This window comes from Haplochromis burtoni, unplaced genomic scaffold (genome assembly GCF_018398535.1).
Source record: "Haplochromis burtoni strain Fernald_Lab_line unplaced genomic scaffold, NCSU_Asbu1 Contig_158, whole genome shotgun sequence".
Lineage (NCBI taxonomy): Eukaryota > Metazoa > Chordata > Actinopteri > Cichliformes > Cichlidae > Haplochromis > Haplochromis burtoni.
The window spans coordinates 441,462-459,172 of record NW_024582519.1 but is presented as its reverse complement, the minus strand read 5'-3'; the positions used below and the strand labels follow the sequence as shown (position 1 = coordinate 459,172).

The 17,711-nt window shown below is 40.8% G+C and overlaps 1 protein-coding gene across 3 annotated transcripts in view; it reads right to left on the bottom strand.

Annotated features, from left to right (window-relative positions):
• Positions 1 to 406: 406 nt before the first annotated feature.
• Positions 407 to 17,711, bottom strand: part of sh3gl2a (SH3 domain containing GRB2 like 2a, endophilin A1) — a 36,312-nt gene continuing 19,007 nt past the window's right edge. The window contains exons 2-12 of one of the 3 annotated variants that reach the window (XM_005932378.2): positions 9,111 to 9,179; positions 8,586 to 8,658; positions 8,140 to 8,283; positions 7,660 to 7,793; positions 7,405 to 7,563; positions 7,022 to 7,125; positions 6,783 to 6,898; positions 5,149 to 5,163; positions 4,205 to 4,216; positions 2,941 to 2,952; positions 407 to 2,805 (exon numbers count right to left, since the gene is read on the bottom strand). In XM_005932378.2, the coding sequence (XP_005932440.1) occupies positions 2,609 to 2,805; positions 2,941 to 2,952; positions 4,205 to 4,216; positions 5,149 to 5,163; positions 6,783 to 6,898; positions 7,022 to 7,125; positions 7,405 to 7,563; positions 7,660 to 7,793; positions 8,140 to 8,283; positions 8,586 to 8,658; positions 9,111 to 9,179 (1,035 nt within the window). In that variant the 3' untranslated portion in view covers positions 407 to 2,608. Of the gene's footprint in view, positions 2,813 to 2,940; positions 2,953 to 4,204; positions 4,217 to 5,148; positions 5,164 to 6,782; positions 6,899 to 7,021; positions 7,126 to 7,404; positions 7,564 to 7,659; positions 7,794 to 8,139; positions 8,284 to 8,585; positions 8,659 to 9,110; positions 9,180 to 17,711 lie in introns of all 3 variants that reach the window. The other 2 variants (XM_014336831.2, XM_005932381.2) reach the window with 2 other exon arrangements.

Sequence of the window (17,711 nt, the reverse complement as noted above, 5' to 3'; positions counted from 1 at the left end):
TACACATTTTTTTTCTTTACATCAAGCGTACAGTTTTAGAATCCAGTGCAGGAAACAAACAAAACAAGAACAGAAGAAGAAAAAAAAACCCCACATATAGACCCCCCCCCAAAAAACAACAAAAAACAAAAAAACAATCCAAAGACAATCATGTGCAGCACATAATCCCTCCTGTCACATTGCTTCTGGGTTAGATACTATATATACATCTATAGAGTATGTGTATACTTCTGTCACAATTACAAAAATAAGATACGTTACTGTAGATGCGCGACTACACACACACACACACGCACACACGAGGTGAAAACAAAACACAAAAAGCTGTACAGTCCTCATTGAGGGCAAAGATACACACGATTGTTAAAAAAGTGAACGACAAAAAAAAGGAAGAATTTGTTACGTCTTAAAAAAAAAAAAGAATAAATACCTCTTTAAAACTGTATCGCTAGACTCCAGCCAACAAAATATACCATCTGTTAACATTGTGCTTCCCTTTGGAAGAAAAGAATACACTAAATATGGGTTATCGGCTGATTTTGCATCATTTATTGTAATTTTCCACACAAAGAAAAAAATAGTAAATGTTTATGTTTTACATTTATCCTGTGTCTCATAAAGATGTCTTACGCTGTTTCTTACTCTTAGTCCCCCCCCGCCCCCAGTGCATGTTTCTCATACAAGCATAGATTAACTGAAATAAATAAATATAAATCAAGCAAACATTTTGTATGAGAAACGTGTGAAAGGTCCACTGTCATAAGCATAGTATGTCTTATAAGACGAATACGTTAAACATTCTTATAGGTTTTCTTTTCCATATAGATTTGCTGAACATAGTGAATTGGTCCATGTTTGTTTTAACGTTGAACACTGTCAGAGACAGTAGATGTTAAAACCTCAGCATCAGAGGTCCTCTGCAGCCCCATCCCTGTGCATTACTTGAAGAGTATGCAAACCCAAATAAACCGCCCGCCCCCAAAATACACACGCAACATTTCTACAAGATGGGTGAAAATAAATAAATAATTGAATAAAAACAGTCAGTGCTGCTGCACAGGCTGTTCTGCAGAAAAGAAAACCTCAGTGATAAAACGTGCACTACAGCTGGGTCGATATGAGTTCTTGGTTAATCGGTAGATCACCAAAAGATGGGGAAACGATCTCACATAATACTGCATACGAGCATATCGCAGGTTGGAAAAAATTGGACATCTACAACAACATCTAGTTTTTCTAAGCTCGGGCATGACGTGGAAAAGGGGGGAGAGGGGTATGGTTTATACGGTTGTATAACCGTGAAGAAAAAGCTATTTGTGTTTGCATAATTTTAACCGATATATAAAATTTCCACCAAGACAAAAAAAAAAGAGGAACAAGCTATCATTGGACTCTTTCCTTAAAACACTCCTGCCTAGTATGATTGGTGGCTTACAGAAGCTAAACTACAGAACACTACTTGGACTAGTAAGGGATGCAGGAAGAAGAGCTACGCCTTCTTCAGCTGCACAATTATATGGTTTCCTCAAGTGTTAAGATTTATACATCATTATATCACAACACATCAACCATGTTTCACACTGCTGATAAAATACGTGTCGGTGGACTGAGACTTACGCACCGGAGTTTTTCTTTACATCACTTCAAAACAATTTAAACTTCACTGTTTTTAGAAAATCATGTCATCACTTCACTAATCACTGGCTCGGGTATGTGTCACATACTTAATAAAGCGTCACCTCCTAATAGAATACCAAAGAACTCCAGGTTGCAAGCTTAAACCTGTTCCCATCAAACAGACTTTCTGATACCTTCCTGCTGGAGTTTCATTTTCATTCAGGTTTTACAAGTAACTTTGGTATAACATATGACCAATATGTTACAACACATGCACACAAAAAAACCCATTAAAATACTGTGTTACTTGATGAATCTCTTTAGTTTTGTCTAAACTCATTTAAACTGATTCTTTTTAGGACATGACAGGAACATAGTTTCACCCAGAACTGTCAAAAGAGGCAACGACTGTCGAAAAAAGGAAAATTGAAAACAAAAATATTCAGTTAAACATTTTTTTAAAAAACATGAAACCAGTTGAAAACATGCTGGAACTACAGTCTTAAACATGAAGCATGTGGACCGATTATTTTGTAGTGGTAGTTTGAGGAAAAAAAGAGTTTCTATCTACTGCAAAGGTTTTCACGAAACACAGAGATACAGAGTGTGATTTTGCAAGCCTGCGCTGAGAAGCTTGTGACGGACTGACAGCCAACCTAAAGCGAGACAAAAGCCGGGACGGAAACGGATAAAATGACTACGGAAGCCTGAAGGTGACTCGTGGGATAAGGGGGAAACAAGACTATAAATGCTGTTTTCTTTTTTTCCCCTCCCCTCGCTTTCTTTAAGAGTGCTTCCTTTTAAGTTATCATCACTCTCGCTCACATCTTCATTGGTTATTGTTTCGTTGCCGTTTTGACTCCTTTAAAGCGGAGTGCAGGTGGATAAGTAGGAATGTTTAGGAAAAGGTTACTGGGAATAGTTGGAGGAGGAACTGGAGGCCAGGATTTATCGTGTCGCAGCTTCGGACACTGCTGGTAGTCGAGACATCCTAGTGGGGCAGCGGCACCAGGATATCCACGTAGTTGATGGGAAAGAAGCCCGAGTTGCCCTGCAGCATCCCCTCGTACCAGTTGTCATCGATCTTATTGGTAAGGGTGATGATATCGCCTTCCTTGAAGCCTAGCTCACCTTCGTTCTCAGGGTCAAAATCGTACAGCGCACGACAGCAGGGCTGGTCCATGGGGGCTGGAGAAGCGGAAGAGAGCGGTTCGGAGAGATAAACAAATAAAAGTAGAGTTAGGAGAGGCAGGCGAAGGAGATGAGACTCCACACATTGATTACAGGCAGAATAACCACAAGAAAAGCTTGTGAAAGGCTCACCTGGAGACCTGGCTAAAAGAGGGAAAGAGAGCAGGAGACAAAGCAAAAGAGACACAAAGCATCAGTAGCCGCGAATATAATTAGCGTTTCAAAGAGCAGTTTAATATTTTAGGAAATGTCCTTATGGCGTAGCGTTCAGAGTTGTTCTGTTATAGCCTGTGTGGCATTTCTTAACATCTGTTTTTGACCGTGTAACTGGCTCATCGTTTCCCTGTGCAGGTGCAACATACAAGTGAGTGTTATACAGCCTTGAGCCTCCAACCTCAGGGGGGCAGTAATGAGCTCACTAAAATCTGACAACAGCACATTGAAAGAAGAGTTGGCCCACAGAGGGTTGGAAGAACGAAGCCAGGAAGTCCTTTTTATCTGCATTCTATGGCAAGGCCACCAGATGGCGATAGCTGTGGTTGCGAAAAGCCCTATTGAGGTTTATGGGAAAACAGGTTTCTGGCTTGACCTCTGTAAACACTTTCCTGATATATTTACACTCACCCCCCACCCCCTCTAAACGCCTTTGAAGCTTATGTCTTCTGTGTTGTGAGATGTGATGATTCATGTGTTATGTGCTGTTCTCAAACTGATCTCCCTGTTGGAGCTCAGTCTGGGGGGAGTTCTTTTTTTCTCCTCGTCTTTCCCATGTTGTGCATTTTCCATTGTTGTTCGGTTCCGGGTCGCTGCTCGTGCGCCTGACCGACCAGCTACCTAGCCTGACCTGTCTCCCCAATGTGATGTTTGTGTATTGTATGTATGGTCGGCAAGGTCAGTCTCTAGATTGCCCCTTGGGGATAAATAAAGTCTTCTGAATCTGAATACATCATTTGTTGAAGGTGTTATTATTTAATCTGTTTTATCTGGCTCTGAGCAGTTTACAAGGACCTCCAAAAAGTTCATATTAACTCTCGTAAAATAATATTAGTGAGGTTTACAGGTGCCAGCAGGTGAAATTTGTTAAGATGAGCTGCTACCAAGGTCTGTCAGTTGGTTGGCTATAGCTTTATATTTAGTGTCCAGACAGGGATGTTCTTATGTAAGGCTAAGCAAATACTCAATCAAGAACATTTCCAAAAATGTCAGATTACTCTTCAAAGAAAAAAAGAGCTCAAAAAAAGAGAACAAACGGGGGTTAGCACTGCAATCAAACAAACAAAAACAAAAAAATAAACAAAAAGACAAGAATACACTTATTCAAAAGTCCATTTATGGAAGGATAAAAATAAGAGTGATAGCGAGATGTGGCATCTCTTCCCAAGTCACTCTTGCTCACCTGGAGATCTTGCTGCAAAGGAGAAAGAAAAAGAAGAAGGGTGTGCGATGAGAATTTTATCACTCAAATCTTCAGATGGAGAAATGATGAACTGATGGAATTACAGTGATCACAGCGATGACGAGTCAGTAGACAAGAGAGCAGGAAGAAAAACAACAATTTGAAAAGAGGTGGAAAGGCCATAGACTGTAGACAAAAGATGGACATAACCCCTTACAACATCAACCTCTGTGCAACATCTGTGTTTTGAAAAACATAACAAGCAAGAGAACCAGGACGCGATCCCAGTATACCCTGCTAGTGACTTTAAACTAAAGGCTTTGACTATAAAGCCATTAGAAAAATGGTTAAAGTGAGAAATACATTTTACAAAACTGGGCTCCTTTTAGCAAACCGAAGAGTTGCCCCCTGCTGGCCATTAGAGGGAAAAAACATGCAAGTATGAAACCCTAAAACTGTGTCCATCTTTTATCTACAGGCTATGAGAGAAGCAGACAGACAAAGAAAGAGTGGGGGAAATAAAACAAGTCAGAAAATTCACAAAAGAACGAAACAGACACAGCAAATGCTCGTCTGTCGATGCGGTTCTTTAAGTCATTGTTGAGAAATCTTTGTTAGGCAAGTGGACGGCACGTGATTTTCTGCTGTTTGTTTCATCCACTTAAAACTGACAAGTTTCTCTCACACAAAAAAATATTAATTAAAAACAAAAGATGTATAACAAAGCAAAAAAAGAAGAAGAGATACTGTGGTATCTCTCCTGGATTCACTGTTGTCTCACCTGGAGACCTTGCTGCAGAGACGGAAAAGGGAAACAACATAAGGAAGGGGTGCAGGAAATAAGAAGTAGTAGTTCTGAGTTTCCAGTGTAAATGAAGACGGGTGATGATGAACTGATGATCACACAAAGGTAGAAAAAAAAGCACAAGTTTAACCTGGCTCACCTGGAGACCTCGAACCTACAAGAATTAAAAAAAAAAATCATAATGGGAAAGAGAAGAGTGCAGAGTTGGATTCATTGGTTCTCATTTGTTGATGAATATTCTGATCAGTTCATGTTAAAAACTGTAAATAAACAGTAGGGGAAAAGATAAAATTAGGAAACCAAAAGATGCACTGTAAATTCTCAAATATATTTCACTTCCTTTATTTGCTGCTGCCATTTAAAAGCAAAAAAAATATCATATTGTTCTTCTGCTTTTTGAACTGCTGGTTTAAATAGTTACAAAATATGGAACTGTTTGTGTATTGTGCATATTTTCTTTTATCTTGATAGCAGATCTACTCCATTTTTCATGCGTTCTTTGATGTTGTTACTGTGCCTCTTTGCTGTTAAAAGCAGAATCCTGCGTATATTATATTTCATAGTAAATAGCTTAAATGGGAGCGATGAAGATGTATTCTTTTCCGGGAGCCTTTTATTGTGAAATATATCGAGCAGAGCGTTACTGCAAGCAGGTCATAAAGTCAAGCTCTGCCCACAATCCAAGAACAGTTCCTGTCTGACTTATCAATTTCATAATTCTTGACACTGATGTCTGGTTTGATCTGTACCCTGGGGATGAAGGCCTGCCGTTGCTCTCCCTCCTTTGAATTTCCATGTATGCGCACGAAAGGGCAGAGACATTTGCTCTCCACACACCCCAGGCTTTTTTACACACATGCATGTGAAAGGGCAGGTGGGTGCCAATATAGAGCAATGCTGCCAAGTACATTTAAGGGTCTACAATCAGACCTGACTGCAGCAAAAAGAACGTTTGCACAGGACTCTGTGCAGAGATACAGTACAGACATACTGCTTCCATAGGAATTCGGAGGATAAGTAGCAGTCAGACGCTAATCAAATGTACTTCCTTAACCGATCGTCACCAAGTGGGACCACCACCACTATAAAAGCAGAAGTTCTGGCTGATCTGGAGCATTTGGGTGTTTGTTAACACAATACCACAATCTTTCCAGGAGTGGACATCCCAGAGAATTCATGCCGATGCTCAGAGAAACTGCAAAAACCCCAAGAGCTACATCTCAGACTCTGCAGGCCCCAAAACTGAACAACTGAAGACTGGACTAAAGTCTGGCTTGCTTGTAAGGGTTTCCAGAAGAAAGGAAAAAAATAGCGGCATAGTGTTGCAATGGCCCAGTCCAGACCTGAACCTGACTGAAATGCTGTTGTGGGACTTTCAGAGAGCTGTGAATAAAGGTGGGCTGATGATGTATATAGTTTTTTGCTTATGATGCTGCAGTCCTGTGAAACTCTGTTTTCCACATGATTGTAAGTGGCCTAAAATTTGAACAAAGTCAAATATTCATCAGCGAAAGGTATGAGTAAGGTTTTATCAGTTAATCTGTTTCATCTGTGTTAGTGTTGTTTTTTATTTGAGAATTTACAGTGAAAATGAAAAACGGAGAAAGGTTAAATGAAGGGGAAAAAAAAAGTTTTGAAAGTAGCCCAGAAACTATCCTTGAAGACAAAATTAGACTAACGAGATTCTCAAAATTGAGATGAAAGTATACATATAGTACAAGGACTAGTTTCTGGGCATCTTCCTGAACAGTAAGTTTGTATTCTAGTTCTCACCTGGAGAGCGAGCACTGTGGACACCTCCATTTTGGCTCAAATTGATGGAGAAGTCCATAGATGTGCGCGGTTTTGGGACAAACTCTTTCCTTGGTTTGGTGGAAGTATCCTTTATCCTAGAAAAAGCCAAATAATCCCTCAGAGATTCAGTTTCTCTGGCTTTGCTGCATCACTAAATAACACTTCAAACATGTAAATCATGAGAAGACCCAGCGGGAAAGTGAAATGTCAGTACTGACCGTTCATCGATCTTACTGGTCAGCTGTGTGAGGATCTCGGCAGCTCGGGTGTGATACTCCACCTGAGCGTGAACCAATGCAGCCAGCTGGCTCACCTGTTCAATCTGTTGATGCACAGAGAAGAAGCACAAGATCTGCTACACATCCATACAACAGGCTTTCTACTTTAAACCTTTTCACCAAAGTTTCATACAAATCCAATGAACTTATTTTGTATTTTTGACTGTGAAACTCATCTTTCAGGAATCTTTTTATATTTTTTCTTTAGGCCAAAACGATTGAGGACTTAATGTGAAGCCCACCAGGTAAAATCTAAAATCTAACCGGGATTCACTACATATGTCATGTGTGCTGATGAATTTGGGGAAGTGCATAGTGCTTACATCACTCTCCAACAGGTGGAACATGCTCTGCTCAGCGACCTCCTTGGAATCATCGAATTTCTCAAGCGCTTGTTTGAGTTCGTCATCCGTCAATTTGCCCTGACGTTTCTTTTTATAATCAAAGTCTAGACGTCGACCTTCCAGTTTCTTCAGGTGGTGCTGAAACGAGAAAAACCAGACAGGTGATATGAATTCCCGACCCAGAGATGATTTTCATTAGTCCCCCACCCCCACCATGCCGCAGTGTCAGAGTACCTGGATCTCCCTGAGATCTTTGTCGTGAAGGTTCTGCAGAGGATCCACAAAGTTCTGCTTCACCTCCATGTCCAGAGCATCCTTAACCTCTCCAAGCTCACGCATGGCTTCTCCAACATCAATCAGCGCAAGACCTACAAAAACAACACACATTTTGTATTTAGTCGCCACATAACATGTGAACACGCGTTTTGATTTCAGTGTATGATGCAGAAAAATGTGGGGATTTTAAGTGTAACTCTCTCATTAGAGCCTACAGCAGATTTTCAAAACAGGTGCTTCTCTTTGAAAAACATCTTAATGTTCAGTCATGAAAAAAGGCACTCTGCTGTGGATCTTGGCTGGAAAACAGACTCATACATTTTTCATGATATTTCTTTCCTTGAAGGAATAAAATCGTTCTGCTTTGTTCTTGCAGAGTCTGTAAGAAAAGTGTTTGTCAGACTTTCTGTGACCAGCTTTTAATGTGCTGCAGCTCACCAAAGTTTGAGTCCTCTCCGAGCTCCCTGCCAAACTTCTGCATGGCCTCCCCCAGGATGACCTCAGTCTGGGTATAGCCCGGCCCCTTCTCTTGGCCTCGGATGCGTGACATGGAGTTCATCATGCTCATCTTTGCTCTTGTGGCTAAAGAGACAGAAAACTAATGAAATCCAATGCTTCTGGGATTCACGTTTGAAGGAATTAAATCTGCAGTCATGATCCACAAGCCTAAAATGTAATTAAAATGGCTAAAATTAGTTTATTGTTTACAGGAAGTTTAATTTGCAGATTAATGTTGCAAAATACAAGAAGAAATTAAGGCTAATAAGCATTTTGGATTAACCATTAGTGAATGAAATAACACTGGAAAAGTGGTAACACAGGTAAAGGTCAGCCAGCAACACCAAAAACCAATCCTGAAGTTTGTGGGATAACCATCATGTTACCTGGGTTAGGCTGCAGATACTCAGTGGTCTTTGTGATGATGTCCATCACCGCTCGAGCTGTGGTGTCCACCCTCTGCACACCACAACGTGGAAGGAGATACACAAGGCAAAGAAAGAAATTACAAGTAAGAAATGACAAGCTGCAACAACATTATTACACGAGGATATCAGATAGCTCACATCGCAAACAAGTACTAACACACATCCATGCTCTGCTCATAGGTGTAACATGGAGCTGTAAAGTGGGTGCAACATCCCAAAGGTATTAGACCTTTTCAAGCACACTTCTCTTGCAGCTTTTTAGTTTAAATTCAGTGTTGGTGCAAATATGTGTGAAACATGTCTCCACAACTTTAGAGTTTTTACAGTAACGTCAGCGTACGAAAACGAAATCAGTGGATTCTTGACCAACGTTCTCTTTAAATGGTCCATGTTAGTCCAACAAAGTTTTGATAATAAGTGCAATAATTTCTGGAAATTATTGAACAACAAGGTGATAATGTGAACGTGTGACTGCAGTCGTGCCTTTTCCATTTCAGTGAAGTCATCATCAAGCTTTGTTCCTTCTGCTCCTCCGACCTTCTCGCTCACTCTCTGCAAAACAAACAAACCAAAAAAAAAAAAAAAAGAATTATCAGGCCGGCAAATCATGAAAAGGTGAAATGCTGCAAGTGCAAGAGGTCGAAGAAATTTCTGTGATTCTCAGTGATGACGTTAAATAACTGAATCTGAACAATATGAAAAAAGCCCTGAGCAAAGTACAGGCACAGATAATAAAAGGTTTCTCATAAGTGCAAGCTTAAAATGAAGATTCATCATTTTATTTTGTTTTTATTTTGACTCTGATTAATAATTGAGATTGCACTCTTATTGATAATATGAGACAATGACAAAAGAGGAAAATTTGTCCGCAGTGGGTGACACGGTCGTCCCTTTTTCATCTTGTTCTGCATCTGTTTCAGTAGATGACTTCGTTCTGCCACTCTCAGCAGCTGGAGCATCCTGTATGTGGATATAAGCTCTTCAAACATTTTGATTTCTTTGCTAGCCCATGCTAAACAGATCCAGCCCTCTGACCCTCCTCAGATGGAAATGACACGAAATCTAAACACAAGTTGTCACCCTGAAGACATAAAACAGGGTGTCAACGATGAGTGCAATATCAGTCTCAGTGATCATCAGTGAAATGAATCTGGTATTCCAGAGACTGCTGCCAAACAGCAATATAACTTGCAGCAAGATACAATGCATTTATTCCTGATATTTCAAGGCGCAAAGTGTTCTTCATGAAAAAAAAGAAGAAGCAAATTAGCTAAATTTGAGGGAAAACATCTTTTGGGTTATATCGGAGACCCTCAGGTAAACTCATACCCGTGGATAGTTTAGAGCATGTAAAAGCCTTCAAGTCTGATGAGAATAAAAAGGCTTCTGGTTAGCTCCTGCTTTTAAAGTTCAGGTTTAGTGTTGACGAAATTCACCATCATGTCTCATTATGTCTGCTGATAGAGATAAAATAAGTACGGGTGCCCAACAAGCTGCAAGCGTTTGCATTTATAGCCTCAGACATGGCACGAGGTATAAATACAGAAATAACTCCCGTCCCCTCGCTCTAACATTTCCAGCTCTGCCACCATCGGGACCGATCTGTGATGCATCCGGGCGCCTTGAGGGGGCAGCAGTCTGACACAACGAGGCCAGACACAGCCCTCAGAGGATGGACTGAGGGAGGAAAAATGCTTTCAGGGAATGTCATGATGCGTGACTGAAGAAATCATGAAAGCTAAGGTCAGTCGATGAAATCTTTCCTTGAGCGGGAATAACGCTGTACCCCACCACGCTTGCGTATCCTGTGCTGATCACATCTTTAGTGATGTGGACTGCGAGGAGCTGAATTATCTCTTATTATGCGAGCAAAAGTGAGACGTGTTTTTCCCTGCCGGTGGTGGGGGGTGATGCAGAGGGATGATCTGTGACAGACAGAGCCGGCAGGTTTATAAGGCTAAGCCTGTGGCAGCAGTTTATGCAGTGTAAGACTTTCTGAAGATTGGTGCTTTATGAGTCATCGTAGCAAAGTCTTTTATGATCTCACTAGTGAAAGAGCTCAATATTCTGACAGCTACATACACACACAGACACATATGAAATCCAGCAGCCAGATACATTTCCTGTCATTAATTTTCCCTCAGCATGAAATTCTCCTTCAGCTGGTGACAGGTACCTGCCCATGCCTGGCTTATCAGGTGTGTGTAACTTCCTGTTCTTAATCACGCAACAAATTCTTTCTCCTGCCAGACCTCAGGATCAAAAACTGAAAGGGATCAGGAACAAAACAATCCAATAAAATGGATGAGTGTGTTTTTCAAATGTGGGGAAAAAAAGAAGCTGGAGTAATTTATATGTGGTTCGTGCATTCGCTCATGAGTCACAGCTGTAGTGGCACTGCTGCCGATCAAACAGGCCGGCTAATTACATCCTGAACTACTTTACACCTGGGGTGTTATATATAGGCAAGTGCATGTGATTGCTGTGCGTTCCCAGACGCACGAATTCAGCGAGCTGACCGATTACAAAAGGAAAACAAAGACAGGCCGTGTTTTATGTAGAATTATTAAAAAAAATACGAGCCCACATCTACATGTGCTTGACTCTGAGCACATGCTGACGTGTCTCAGCTGATAAAACTGACAAAGATTGGGACAAAATCAAAGAGTTTTCTTTTTCATTTTTAATCAAGATCTAGTTGGTGTGTCAGCTCAAAATAATTAGCACAGAATAACAGCTGTGCATAATGGTCCAGTCACAGGTTTGGTGCCTCTACAGGATTTTGCCCATTATTCTTTCACCACAGAGAGAATTAGAAGATTATTACTCTTCCCATCTGCCCCAGGTTTGGCATGAGCGAGGAAAGTTTTGCTGGGTTTTCCATAATCTTGCATTTACAGGCTGAAATGTCTCTTTCGCGTTTCTCACCTGCTGTCTACAGAACTGACGCTCGATTTTTCACTACAATGCGGAGGGTGTTATTATGAACTGTAGCAAAACACTGCAAATTGTGGGAGATTAAGCAGAAAGCAGTATTCTGTTTAACACTCAGGATTCATACACAAGCAAAGTATACATACTCTCTTACACAACTGCTTTTCTGGATGCGGATGTGACCCATAAAGCTTAATAATGTACACAACTACAAGGAATGACTTGCAATGTAGAAGAGCCTTGTCACATTAAATATAAAACCTATATAATTCATTCACTTCAATTTGTTCCCATCAATTCAACATGAAAACTGTTATTTGTGTTGGTGTTAAAGAAAGAAATGTGCAGTGTCCTTTAAAAATCCCTTTAACCAGATCATCACCTGTAAAATTACGTGAGAATTTAAACACTATTTGCCCATCAGGACAGAACAAGCCTTGTGACTTTGGGTGGGGCAAACTAGATGTAATTTCAGCCCTATGTAATTTTCTCCCTATGAACCTGCATGTATCCAATAACTATTGACTTATTTGACTTAAAGATTAAGGGAGGCTAGAAAGTAAGAGCCAACAGAAATGGATGAATAACAACAAAGTGAAGCAGTGTCTGGGGATCTGCATGAGAAACTGACGGAATAAGAATGAGATCTTGGTGGCTGTTTTGAGTAAGTGGAGCAGCGTTGCTGTGCTTGCTGCTGCCCAGCACAGCATTGGCTGCTGTCAGTGTACGATGAATCCCCCCCAGACACTTTGAAAGTGGAGAGCAAAGTCAGTCACTATTGTGCTTTGATGGCTGCAAGACGAGGAGACGGCACTTAAGTGCATTGATGGAGGGAAGATGTGCGCAAGCTTTCCCTCATGTTAGAGACTATATATAGAAAGTCACAGCCAGTCACGAGACAGGGAGTGAAGATTGATCCAGCTACTCCCAGTGACTTACTACACATTAAGTAAATGTGTCGCATGCCAACGACCTCACCTAATGGTCAGGAAACCGACAATCTAAAACCTCCCCGGGGTAAACGGCGATGTCACTTTCTTTTTATCCCTCCAATCAGTCACTCATCCAACAACCAACCCTACGCTTTTCCTCCACCCATCACTGTCTCTCAGCCCTCCTACTCTTCTCTTCCACCCCCCCTGCAGGGAAAGGAGACACCAAGGGGAACTGAGCAGCAGTGGTGGCAGTGTGACGTGACCCATTCACAGAACTGTAAAATGCACGGTTGGCTGCTGGGTAATAACAGTAGTGTCGTAGTAGGTGACACGCAACCTGTGACGTCAGAGAGACGCAGTGCTGATTTACGCAAGCACACGGACACGAGGCTGCTTTGTGGTCCCAACAGATGGAGAAGCAAAGCACAGATACAGTTTCCACTGCATATCTTTTGCCAGGTTTTTTTTTGTTTTACCACACTGCAGAGCCTTATTCTATAGACTACTTCAAATTTAAATAAATAAATAAATAAATATACTGTACTGTGTGATAATTTTTGCCTTGACCCTGATTGAAAAGAATCTATTAATATGCAAACAATGTTTCTTTTTCAACAATATGAGACACAAGCCGCCTCCAGCTTCAATGAAAAGTCATTTCTCAGTCTGCGTTTACTGTCTACATAGCACGTGATTAAGCTTCACATAGGACCATAAACATGTTTTAAAACATGACCTGAAATCCTGCTCATATATACACTCATTCAACTTGAGACCCAAAGACCTTGTGATTAGACCTAGAGACCTATTGGTGACCCCCTAGCGTGCCTGGTTGCTAGGGAAAAATGGGTATTACCTAATCAGTTGGTAAGATTGCAAAGAGGCTGCCGCACCAGAAACCTCCTTGTGTTTGCTTTGGTTTCCAGCAAATTTCTACACTTGCCAGTAGTTTGCATGGAAGATGCCGACTCGCTTTTTACTCTCCGAACTGCAGTGAAACTTGATAAAGTGTGACACAATCTGGAAACGGGGGGAGTTTAATTAAAAAATAAATGTTGTACTTTTAGAAATGCGCTGGTTGCAGCAGTAATAAACAACTTTCTGTGAGTCTTTTTTCCATGCCAACTACTGGAGACTGTGGCAACATGCTAGTGACCAAAGCAATCATAAGGAGGTTTTTCTGGGCAGCACTGTATCCAGTCAACTTCACACTAGCAGCTGCCAGTAACCACTCACCAACTGGTCACAGAATAAACACTTCTCCTTAGCAACTGGTGGTTAACAGGGGCACTGACCAGGAGCTTTAGCCAGCAACCTCCAGGAACCACTCGCACCCAGCTGAGGAATACTCATTTCCCCCCCATGATTGGTCTCCGGGCCTTTATGACTAAGGCCCTACGTATTTTTAACAGGTGATGGTAAAAACAAAGAAATAGATCTACCACAATTATCAATAAATTTCTTCCTGTTACTTAAAAAATGGCAGTTTAGTTAAGCAGTAAAATAAACATCAGAATGATCAAACATATGGAAAGGAGGTAAAATTTATGAAGACTCTCCAGTCGTGTCTGGCACAGTCTCAACACATTAACAAAATTATAATTACTATGCTAGCATGAATATGCTACATAAATTCGCTAACAAGCAGTAAAAAGCCTGTTTTGGTTTTTCAGGGCAGAACTGACACAACCTTGCAGTAATCACTCCAATAATTTCTTTTTGAGAGATTAAAATTATGACCTGATGATGCTCCAAAGGTCATTTGAACCTTACGACCTTTCACTTTGAACAGAAGATTTCTTTCTCATGGTGGTGTAGAGGAAAGATCAACGGATCAAAGTTACTAGGATTAATCTTCTAGGGACTGTCTGTCTGTACAAAATGTTATCCGCTCCATAATAGTTGGATTATTTAAAATTGGTGGAGTGACATCACAAAAGCAGCAGACCACACAAAACAAGAGGTAAAATAAAAAACCGACTCCAACCAGAAAAAAAGATGCTCCCCCTCCATTTCTTTCTCCGCAGGCTGCCATCCACACGATGCAAATCAGACTAGATTAAATATGCTAAATAGGGAGAGAAAAGTAGCCCAGAGGTCTTGCCAAAGGCTCTTCTTCCCCTGTCTCAAGATCCGTTACGTCACCGCTACGGTCAGACAGCGTGTCCTGACACGCTCCCATATGGATGTTTTAACAGTGCGTCTACGTTCTTAGAGACTTTGGCGGAAATAACAGGATTTAGTAAAGTAAAACCGAGCATGATGATGTAACGGGTCACCTTACTCATAAGATCGATTCAGTTCTCAGGTTCTAGATTTTACTCTGATGAAAAGTAATTAAGTAAATCCAATCATCGGGACCCACCGTCTCATGCTCTTTCTTTTGCTTTTGCATTTATGTGTTTTAAATTATGTTCATGCTAATCATCATTTTTACCAAATTACTTTCTTTTTGAAGTGTGATGTCTGTTTTTCATGCTGCAAGACAAATTACCGGTGCAAGGCGAATAAGATCCGCAGCTAAGATTGTGACAAGTCTTTTTGCACAAGCTAACCTGCCCTGTCAGTTAAGGTGTAATTTAAATTGAAGGTACAGATTTTAAAAGAAAAGGCAGGGATACGAGTGATATTGTCAGATGAGGAGGATTTTCTAGACAGACAGGGGCAATGACTTCACTTCACATCAGCAGTAAAAACATATTTAAAACCCTGCTCAGGTTTAAACGGAATTTATTCCAGTCACTGAAATATGAAATCTTAAAAGCTTCAGCTCAAAATCTTACATTCTACAACGTCTGTGTTTCAAACCGATTGTTTCAGTTCCTTTAGGCTCAAATCCAAGTGAGTTTCTGCCCTTTTCAGGAGCCAATTTCACAGATGCACCACCCCCTGAACTTTTTAAGACATTACCAGACAGAGCTATATGTGAGGATACAAATGTCAGTTTGATTGGGCGTAAAGTGGACTTTACCCTCCCAGCTTCTAAAGTTCAAACTAACGGCCTTCTAGCAGTCACAGCGAGTGATCATATGTCTTTCCACCTGCACACTCTACCCATGTGTCACCTTTCACCTAACTAGAGTATTTCCAGAGATGAGAATGGATTCATCATGGAAAAACTGCTGTTAGCTTACAGATCATAAGAGGCAGCTCCTCTGATCGGCTGCTTTGATCTACAATCAAGCTAATGATTATGTTAGCCACATTAGCCATGCAATGCACTAACACTCACAATTATTTATGCCTTTTCTTTCTTGTGGGGACACTACCAAATAAATAAACAAATAAGTAACAAGTAATAAGTAATAAGTAACATATTGGTTCTTCAGTTGCTATCTTATATCTTAAGTTTTCTCCTGCAGCTGTTATAAGGTGCCCGGGGTAATTATACTGTGGTATTTGCAAGTGGTAGCTTATGAGATTTGTTATTATGGAGATTTTGCATTGAATGTATTGCAGTAGCCTATACTGCAGAGCATTTGCCACCAGAGGAAAGCATGTACTGAAGAAATTGGTAGATAAGCTCAGTGAGCTGTGAAATACGGCAACTGAATGGAACAAACTGGTATTCTGATCATAAACATTCTCTGTTTCCCACGTTATTCTATGCCCGCACGCACTTTATCTAACTTACTCTGTGAGTAAGGCCAATTTAGGCCTTACTCACAGAGGCCTTTTGAAATGTTTTGCTTGCAGCAAAGATGCAGTTTTTCTTAGAACGTTCTATTTCTACTTTACGTCGCACTCTTTCCACTACAGCGCGAGGATTAGCTGGTGAGCGTTTGTTATATTCAGTCACAAGGAGGTCTTGCCAGCGATCGGTGGTTGCCAGGAGTTTGCCAACCGGTCTGTAGGCTTATGTGACTTTAAAATCCTTAATTAACCTAACTTGCACGTCTGGACTGTGGGAGGAAGCCAGAGTAGCTGGAGGAAAGGACATGCCAGCTCCACAGAGAAATGTCAAAACAAAACCCGGAGATTCACATGTTTGCGCTATTGGGCAACAATGCCAATGGCTGCACTGCCATGTCGCTGTGATGACAGCAACCCCCCCCCACCCAAAAAAAAGTAAACTAGTAAAAAATAAAAATGTCTTGCATCCATTTCAAAACACTAGTTTTAGAAATAACTATACAAATGTGCTGATATTCCCCTGTTGCAGGTATCATCGGCTCCTCCAGTATGGAAGAAGGTTGGGGTGTAGCAGATACCCAGTATGTCACCAATTTTAGCAGTGCTAGCACCGTCCGCCTTCTCTCCTGGCAGGTTAACGTCCTCTAGTGTAACACAATCTGGAAAGCAGCTACTTTTAATGACAAATTATATCACATTACTTTATGCAAACTCTGACTTGTAAGACGAGTGCTAGTAGGATGTATGTTTTCTATCTTTTCAGCTAAACAAGCACAAGTGTTTCTCCCACACAGGCTCTCACTGGGCTTGGCTACCTGGCTGGTGGCTTCAGCTTGGCTTTTAGTGAAGGATATGAGAGTTGTATTGATCCTGCAGTCAAGCTTGCAGCAAGAACCACAGCGCCTTTCTCCTGACTTTAAAAGGTTTTATTCAACACCGTTGCCAGAATAAAACCTTTACCAGGTGCTGAATCTCACATTTATATATTTATTTGCCAACAATGATTCACCAGCAGGCCGTCACTGCTTGCTTTTTGATTAAGAGACCTGCCCACAGGGATTACTAAAAACCCAGTAGGCAAATACAACAGGAGACTTTAAAGAGCAGGCTTTCACACCTGTGTAGGACAGGCTCAGTTAATACTCTTAAAAGGCTGCAATGAAACTGAGCTGACGCTGACACAGAAAGTGTCTGCTGTTGCTTTTAAAAGGAAGTCCAGGATTAGATTACTTCGCTAACTGCAGAGCACACTGTGATCAATTCTATATCATCATAGCTGCACCGGCGCAAACAGTCAGGCTGTTATTTTCATATTTCTACACATGCATTTGTGTTTTTATGATTCACAGTTTGGAAATCTGCTTCTGAGGTGGTTCAGCTTATTATATCAAAATATTACCATTAAGAAAAGTGCAGTTTAATACAGAAGACATTTAAAAACAAGTCAGTAGTCTTTTGTATTTATTTTATCTTCTACCTTTCACTGTAAATGCTATAAATAGAAAGAGTGGGTGGAAATAAACATGGCTTTTTTTGTTGTCTGCATGCTAAATACAAAGTTTTATATTAGTAAAGTAAAGAC